The following is an 8916-nucleotide window of genomic DNA, read 5'->3' on the forward strand; positions in this document are numbered from 1 at the left end:
GTAAAAGTAAATATTTTGTTCTTTTCTAAATTAAAAAGTAATAATAAAATTTTCTTTTTTATTTTAACGGCTAATTCAGATAACCGACGTCTGACGGGTTATTGACACACCCGATCTTATCCATTCCACCCTAATGAGGAAACCCATCAATATATAAGAAAATCACCAAGCCTAACTCAAGACTTCTCACTTATTAAATTGAAGTCTTTAAATATCTTAACCTAAAAAAAAAAATAATATTATTAATAATAAATATTTTCAATAAACCGTCATAAGTAAACAAAGTGAGACAAACTAACCCCTCGACTAACTATAACTCAACTCTTTTAGTTTAAAACAATTCGATATCCATTTGTTACTATAATCGATTGCGTGGATACATAAACGACCCCAAATGAGATCACCTGTGTTGTCAAGAATCCAGTTAAATGAGATCACCTGTGTTGTTAAGAATCTCAGTTAAAGTTAGTAAACCCAAGCATCAAACAATGCTAGTTCAAAGTAGTATTTTTGAAACATTGTTAACTTCAAAAAAAAAAAAAAAATACAAGGTAAATAACTTGATGCAACTTTTCCATGTTTTCTAACATAACCTTTCAAAAGTCACACACCCAAGCACAAATGCACAAATTAATGAAGTTGTCTTCTCTAGTTGATTAGCATAATATTAATGAAGTTTTTCATTAATATCAATAGTGATGGTTTCTTCATGATTTTTTAGGTAAGTTAAAATAAGAATAAATGATTGACATCTCATCTCAAAAATACTCATTCAAATAGTGTATATAGTTCAAAACATCTTTTTACTAGGTATTAAAAAATAGAATAGAAAAATAATGATAATAATAATAATAATAAATGTCATTTCCAATGTGATGCAAAAAGATTCGATCCACCAAAACACACTTTGGGAGGACATGAGTGACTCAATAAAAGAATACCGAGATATTTGTGATATTTGGTTTGATCCTGAGAGCATTCAGGTTTTACCGTTAATGGGCCTTCGGACGGGTGAGGTTTTTCTCCTGAACTGAAGATAACTTGGATACGCTTAAATGCTCAGTAAGACTGAGTTAGGCCAGCTAACGGTGGTCTTTCGCTGTTCAATAATAATAATAATAATTAATAAATATTAATATTAATATAGCATAAGCCAAAGCCTGGACTGAGGCTGCACACCAGCAAGTCAGCAACAGCATATAACTCTGTCATATTTTGGATTTCCAACACCACCCTCTTTCTCTCTCTTGTTTTACATCTCAAAATCCTGTCTCTATTTCCAACTCCAATTCCTTAAATTCTCGTTCAATTCTCTCTCTCTCTCTCTAAAACATTTCTGCTTCATTTCACCTCTAAAACTCACACCTCATGTCTAGGGTTTCAACCACCTTTAAAATCTTGCATCTTCTTCTTCTTCACCTCTAAAACACACACATCAAGAAGTCTGAGAGAGCTTCAAATCTTTTTTTTTTCTTTTTGTGAATTTAAGCTAAAAATCATATATTTTTTGTGGGTTTCTTGAATTCAAGCTAAAAATCAAATCTTTTTGCTCAAATAGTTTGATCCATCTTCAAAAGTAGTGATTTTTGAGTTGGGCTTTTGTGGGTTTTGTTTAAATTCAACTTCAAAATCAATGCTTGTCTTTGTGGGTATCTTGAAATCAAGCTAAAAATCAAGTCTTTTGGGTCAAGATTCATTTTCTTGAAGGTTTTCTTTGTGGGTTTGTTTAAATAATTTGATAAACCTTCAAAACTATTGATTTTTGAGGTGGGTTTTTGTGGGTTTGGCTAAATTCAACTTCAAAATTGAATCTTTTTGCTCAAGATTCATTTTCTTGAAGGTTTAGTTTGTGGGTTTGTAAAAAAGATTCAATCAACCTCCAAAAGTTTTGATTTTTGAGGTGGGTTTTGGTTAAAAATGGCTATGGCAGTTGAACACCAGCAGTACAAAGAGATCAGTGGTAATAACAGCATCACCAAACACCAGTTAGATAATGGTAAATATGTCCGGTACACAACTGAACAAGTTGAAGCTTTGGAAAGAGTTTATGCAGAGTGCCCAAAACCTAGTTCTTTGAGAAGACAGCAGTTGATCAGAGAATACCCTATTTTGTCCAACATAGAACCTAAACAAATCAAAGTTTGGTTTCAAAATAGAAGGTATAACTATAATATATAATATATAACTATAACTATAAATAAACAAGATTCTGTAATTAAATATTCTTGGTTTATGTTAAATTATGATTTTTTATTTTATTTCCAATTTTGTTGCACCAGTTTTGGATCTTTAAATTTTAATGCATATGTGAAAATTTGATTATTAGGGAAGCTGAATGTAGGTAAAATTGCTTAAGGTAAAATTGCTTAAAGATTTACACTTTAAACTTATTATTTTGTGTTTAGATGTAAAGAAAATTTGGATCTTTAAATTCCATTACATATGTGATAAACTGATTATTATGGAAATGGAATGTAGGTTAACTGCTTAAAGTTTAAAACTTTATTCTTATTATTTTGTGTTTAGAAATTAAGAAAAATTGGATCTTTAAATTCCATTGCATATGTGATAAACTGATTAATAGTGAAATTGAATGCAGGTTAAAAGATTAAAACTTTATTCTTATTATTTTATGTTTAGATGTTAAGAAAAATTGGATCTTTAAATTCCATTGCATATGTGATAAACTGATTAATAGTGAAATTGAATGCAGGTTAAAAGATTAAAACTTTATTCTAATTATTTTATGTTTAGATGTTAAGAAAAATTGGATCTTTAAATTCCATTGCATATGTGATAAACTGATTATTATGGAAATGGAATGTAGGTCAAACTGCTTAAAAATTTAACTTAAATCTTATTATTTTTTAATCTTATTATTTTGTGTTTGGATGTAAAGAAAATTGGATCTTTAAATTCCATTGCATATGTGTTACGGAAATGGAATGTAGGTAAACTTGCTTAAAGATTTAAACCTTTATCTTATTATATATTGTGCTTAGATGTAGAGAGAGGTTTAAACCTTAATCTTATTATATGTTGTGCTTAGATGTAGAGAGAATTTGGATCTTTGAATTCACTAAATACGTGTTAGTTTGATTAATGAAAACATGATGTAAAGAAAATTTGAATCTTTAAATTTCACTGCATATGTGATAATTTAGTTAGATTGAACATGCAATTTTACCATTTTTTAGATTAGAATGTTGACAAAATTGGCTATTTTGATACAATTTAGTAATGTTATTTACGCATTTAGATGTCGGGAGAAGCAAAGAAAAGAGTCTTCTAGGCTTCAGACAGTTAACAAGAAGCTATCTGCCATGAATAAATTATTAATGGAGGAAAACGATCGCCTGCAAAAACAAGTGTCTCAGCTTGTATGTGAAAACGGATATATGCGCCAACAATTGCATACGGTACATAAATAAGTTTCAATACCCCGAAATTTTATAACAAAGCTATTTTTTTAATAAAAATTTGATATGTTGTCAGGGTTCGGCAGCTACTGATGCGAGCTGTGAACCTGTGATCACCACTCCACAGCATTCTTTAAGAGATGCTAATAACCCGGCTGGGTAATTCTGTCTTTTCGTAAAATAAAGTTTATTTTTTTTGTGTTATTCGGTAATTATGTGGTCTGATTATTATTATGAATATTATGATTTGTGATGTTGGCAGACTCCTCTCGATTGCAGAAGAGACGTTGGCAGAGTTCCTTTCAAAGGCCACGGGAACTGCTGTTGATTGGGTCCAGATGCCTGGGATGAAGGTTTTTATATTTTCTTATAACTCTATTTTTATTAATTCACAATAATCTTGAATAAAATGTTAAAACTTGTTATCCAAGTTTTTTTTTTGTGCATTAGTAAAATCTTGATTACACAATCTTGTTTGTATAATTATTAACTGATTTGTAATTATCTTGATTACAATGTAAATTGGTTACAAAAGTAGTTTTTTTAGCCGAGTCATAACAATCTTGATTACATTATATAATTGGTATTATAATTGATCAATCTGTTAACAATCTTATTAAAATGTCTAAATTGGTTATAAAAATAGTCTTTCTGTAACTAATGCATAACAATCTTGATTGCATTATATAATTCGTATTATTAATAACAACCTTGATAATTTTGTAAAATCTTGATTACATTATCTAATTTGGTTACCGAATTCGCATTATTTTTCTATCATCTGTAATAATCTCGATTAAAATGTCTAATCTGGTTATAAAAGGTTTATCTAAACTTATTCATAACAATCTTGAATTAAATGACAAATTATCAAAATCATTTTTTTTTGCAGCCTGGTCCGGATTCGGTTGGGATCTTTGCCATTTCACAGTGTTGCAGTGGAGTGGCAGCTAGAGCCTGCGGTCTCGTAAGTTTAGAGCCCACAAAGGTAACACATTTTCTCACAATCTTGACAATTCAAAAGGATAAATTTCAGATTCGATTTTCTTTATATTATAAGTTTATAACCGATTTCCGTGATTCATAGATTGTAGAGATCCTCAAAGATCGTCCTTCTTGGTACCGTGATTGCCGAAACCTTGAAGTTTTTACAATGTTTCCTGCTGGAAATGGTGGGACAATTGAACTTGTTTATACGCAGGTAAATATAAATAGATAATTAAAGGTGTATGTATATGCATATAGTATAAGGATCATTTCAGAACTTTCAAATAATACAAGAATTAGTCAACAAACAATCATTTTATTATATGTAATTTTGTTATTGCATATATGTAATCATAGATGACAAAACTACACTCAAATAATATTAATATTAAATATATAATATAAAAAATGATTGGTTAGTAGGAGTTCTTACATTTTATGGAGTTCTTTTTTAAATTTAATGTGATGATTTTGTATTTTAGACTTTTGCTCCAACTACGCTCGCTCCCGCACGGGATTTCTGGACCTTAAGATACACTACAAGTTTAGAAAATGGAAGTCTTGTGGTATGTCCAAAATTACCATTTTACCCTTCTCTTTATAAATTTCATTATATTTAAATCTGATCAGCTTTTCGTATATCTAAGGTGTGTGAGAGATCCTTATTGGGCTCTGTCGCGGGCCCGAATCCGGTTGCTTCTTCTCAATTTGTAAGAGCGGAAATCTTGCCAAGTGGCTACCTTATTCGCCCTTGTGAAGGTGGTGGGTCCATTGTACACATAGTTGATCACTTAAATCTTGAGGTAATCTAATGTATTTGATTTAATAAACACAAGTTTTCGACTTGTTGCTAAAAAAGTTAAATTCTTTATTTAGGCATGGAGTGTGCCTGAGGTTCTTCGTCCACTTTATGAATCTTCCAAAGTTGTAGCACAAAAAATGACCATTGCGGTTAGTAAATCTTGTTTTCAAATCCCTTTTAATAGTTTTTCATGGTAAAATGATTTTTATACTCATTTTTAGTCTTTATTTATTTGAGTTTGGATTTTAGGCGTTGCGGTATATTAGGCAAATAGCTCAGGAGTCTAGTGGAGAGGTGGTTTATGGAGTGGGAAGGCAACCAGCGGTTTTGAGAACGTTAAGTCAAAGATTAAGCAGGTAAACTACAATATAAGTTTGTGATTTTTGTTTGTAAGTTGAAACATTTTTTTTGGAATTTATGTAATTTGATTTATATCTTTTGGCTTTGTTATAGAGGCTTTAATGATGCCGTGAATGGATTTAGTGACGACGGGTGGTCGTTAATGAATTGTGATGGTGTTGAAGACGTTATCGTTGCAGTGAATTCAACAAAGAATATTATTAACTCTATGAATCTTGGAGGGATTCTTTGTGCTAAAGCTTCTATGCTATTTGAAGTGAGTTTTTTTTTCGTATTTTTTTATTTGACTTGTTTGACCCATTAGTGATGAACATAAATCTAATCGACTCAATGACTCATTCACTAGTAAATGGTTAAAATTGCCATATTTAAACACTATCCGCTCCATGTTAAAGGGAAAAAATATTAAGCTAAGAGGCGTTTCTTGAATGTTATTTTGTTTATTTATCATTCAGAACGTGCCACCAGCAGTGTTGGTTCGGTTTCTACGTGAGCACCGGTCAGAATGGGCCGACTTCAACGTAGATGCATACTCTGCTGCATCGGTTAAAGCCAACCCGTATAATAATACATATCCTGGAATTAGGCCCACACGCTTCACTGGCAACCAAATTATCATGCCACTTGGTCACACAATTGAACACGAAGAGGTATTTAATAAAACATATCTTCCGTGTTTATGTTATATAATATATACTTATATGAGTGCATGTATTTTACTTTCGGGTAGATGCTCGAAGTTGTAAGACTAGAAGGTCAACCACTTGGTCAAGAGGACCCTTTTATGTCGCGTGACATTCATCTCTTGCAGGTTCACTTTTCTATACCTTTCTTTAATTATCTTTATTATTTAAATTTTTTTTCTGATTATTTTTCAAAATGTTAGTTATGCAACGGAATGGACGAGCATGCCGTGGGAGCTTGTTCCGAACTCATTTTTGCTCCCGTCGATGAAATGTTCCCCGATGATGCACCGCTCGTACCGTCGGGATTTCGCATAATCCCGTTAGATCCCAAACCAGTTAAGTTCATAATTTCTTTTCTTTTTCTTCTCGATTACTCTCTCTCCTTTGACCCTTTGACTAAGTTGACTAACTGCTCTTGTTTACCAGGGTGATGGTAAAAATGCATTGGTAACCACGCATAGAACGCTCGACCTAACCTCGAGTCTAGACGTGACACCTGCGGTTAACAGTTCAACTGACGTGTCAACATGCCAAACCACAAGATCGGTTTTAACAATCATGTTCCAGTTTCCTTTTGAGAATAGTCTAGCCGAAAGTGTGGCTACAATGGCCAGACAATATGTCAGGAGCGTGATCAACTCGGTTCAAAGAGTCGCAATGGCTATATCCCCTTTGGGTTTGAGCCCTAATGTGGGCCCCAAACCGTCTCCCGGCTCACCTGAAGCACTCACTTTAGCTCAGTGGATCTGCCAAAGCTACACGTAAATTTATCATCTTTTCTATTCTTTTTTTTTTTAATACAAATTCAAGATTTATCATCTTTGATTTGATTTTTTTTTGTGTTTTTAAGGTATCATTTGGGAGCCGATTTGTTAAGCTCGGGTTCGGTGATTGGGGAGTCGTTATTGAAAGATCTTTGGCAACATCAGGATGCAATTTTGTGCTGTTCTTTAAAGGTATAATAACTTTAAGTGCTTATCTTTTTCCGGAAAAGGTGTAAATTTTTAATAAAATGTGTTCGGTGATTAGCAGTCGCAACCGGTTTTCATATTTGCAAATCAAGCCGGTCTTGACATGCTGGAGACAACTCTTATTTCTTTACAAGACATCACATTAGACAAAATGTTTGACGATGCGGGACGAAAGGCGTTAGTTCCCGAATTTGCCAAGATAATGCAACAGGTATGTCACATGCAACTTCTTTTATGGCATTTGGTAAATCTGTAACGAAAAAGATAACATCTTTAGGCATCTTTTAGTAAAAGATCTTGTTTTATGCATCTTCTTATTAAAAAGTTCATGTTTTTATACATCTTTTTGATCAAAGATGATGAAGTATGCATCTTTTTAGTAAAAGGTTCATGCTTTTATGCATCTTTTTGATCAAAGATGATGAAACATGCGCCTTTTTAGTAAAACATTCATGTTTTTATGCGTCTTTTTGGTCAAAGATGATGAAACATGCATCTTTTTAGTATCAAGGTAATGTTTTTATGCATCTTTTTTTTTTTATCAAAGATGATAAAATATGCATCTTTTTAATAAAAAGTTAATGTTTTTACGCATCTTTTTGATCAAAGATGATGAAACATGCATCTTTTTAATAAAAAGTTAATGTTTTTACGCATCTTTTTGGTCAAAGATGATGAAACATGCATCTTTTTAGTAAAAAGTTAATGTTTTTATGCATCTTTTTAGTAAAAAGTTAAATGTTTTTATGTATCTTTTCAATCAAAGAAATTGAATATGCATATTCTTTATGTGGGATTTTCAGGGGTATGCTCATATACCTGGTGGAATTTGCATGTCAACAATGGGCCGCCATGTAACATACGAACAAGCGATCGCGTGGAAGGTTCTAGCAGCAGATGAAAGTAGTGTCCATTGTCTTGCCTTTTCTTTTGTGAATTGGTCATTTCTGTAATCTTTATGTTTTTTTTATGTTTTTTTTGGCCATTGGTAAAGAACCAGTTGGATAGAAGTGTAAGAAGCATTGGTTCCATCTGTTGGTTGTATTAGAAAAATTAGAACTTTGATTGATTTTAAGAGTGTTTGGTTTGAACATAAATAATTAATATTCAAACAATACTGTAAAGTAGTCTACATCGAAACAGAAGACAAACGAACAACAAATTCTGTTGCTACCCATTTTTGAATTGCAAAACTTGTTCTTTTAAAAACTATACATTTGAAGTTAGAGCATTCACGCTTTCATAGTAGGTTCTTTTAATTTGCTACATTTCGATTTATGAAAAACCTTTAAGTAATCAGATCGCTATTGTAATCTCTAAAATAGAGAATAATTATAGAGGCGTGATAGTGGTTTTCTAGGTATAGAAAATCGTATTCATTTTGTATACGTATTTTCTGCAACTTTCGTGAATTGCGAATGGAAAACAAAAATATAAACGATGAGAAAAGAATATATTATTTAATTGAATAGAGATAGATATAGAAAAATAAAAAAAAGATATAAAATTAAAAACTATTATTTAACTGGAGAGAGAGAGAGAGAATGTGACTTCAAAAGTTTTTAGAAGATAAATATAATTTTAATTAAATTATACAGATAGTCAAATAAAGAAGTAGAGAAACTAATATGAATACTCTGCATGCTTTAAAATCATGGACGTGATTAAAATCATGGACGGGTACCCCTAAA

At 31.7% G+C, this 8916-nt stretch overlaps 1 protein-coding gene across 1 annotated transcript; it reads left to right on the plus strand.

The window, feature by feature from the left end:
- The first annotated feature begins 1788 nt into the window (after window positions 1-1788).
- Window positions 1789-8306, plus strand: LOC143539142 (homeobox-leucine zipper protein REVOLUTA-like). Its single transcript, XM_077032542.1, has 18 exons — window positions 1789-2159; window positions 3260-3419; window positions 3496-3578; window positions 3682-3772; window positions 4312-4407; window positions 4507-4620; window positions 4889-4972; window positions 5054-5209; window positions 5283-5357; window positions 5458-5564; window positions 5662-5824; window positions 6024-6218; window positions 6299-6379; window positions 6455-6589; window positions 6681-7015; window positions 7105-7210; window positions 7287-7436; window positions 8029-8306. Exons 1-18 carry the CDS (start codon window positions 1918-1920, stop codon window positions 8176-8178), a joined length of 2523 nt encoding a protein of 840 aa, XP_076888657.1. The 5' UTR covers window positions 1789-1917; the 3' UTR covers window positions 8179-8306.
- The last annotated feature ends 610 nt before the right edge of the window (window positions 8307-8916 follow it).

Source organism: Bidens hawaiensis, unplaced genomic scaffold (assembly GCF_021521415.1).
Source record: "Bidens hawaiensis isolate Kalapana, Puna unplaced genomic scaffold, B.hawaiensis_p1.1 tig00011798_1, whole genome shotgun sequence".
NCBI lineage: Eukaryota > Viridiplantae > Streptophyta > Magnoliopsida > Asterales > Asteraceae > Bidens > Bidens hawaiensis.

Excerpts from the sequence above, each read along its gene's own strand:
- LOC143539142 (XM_077032542.1), top strand. The coding sequence starts at position 1,918 with ATGGCTATGGCAGTTGAACACCAGCAGTACAAAGAGATCAGTGGTAAT. Across the intron at positions 3,579-3,681 it reads GATGCTAATAACCCGGCTGG|ACTCCTCTCGATTGCAGAAG; the intron begins GTAATTCTGTCT and ends TGATGTTGGCAG. Across the intron at positions 4,973-5,053 it reads TAGAAAATGGAAGTCTTGTG|GTGTGTGAGAGATCCTTATT; the intron begins GTATGTCCAAAA and ends CGTATATCTAAG.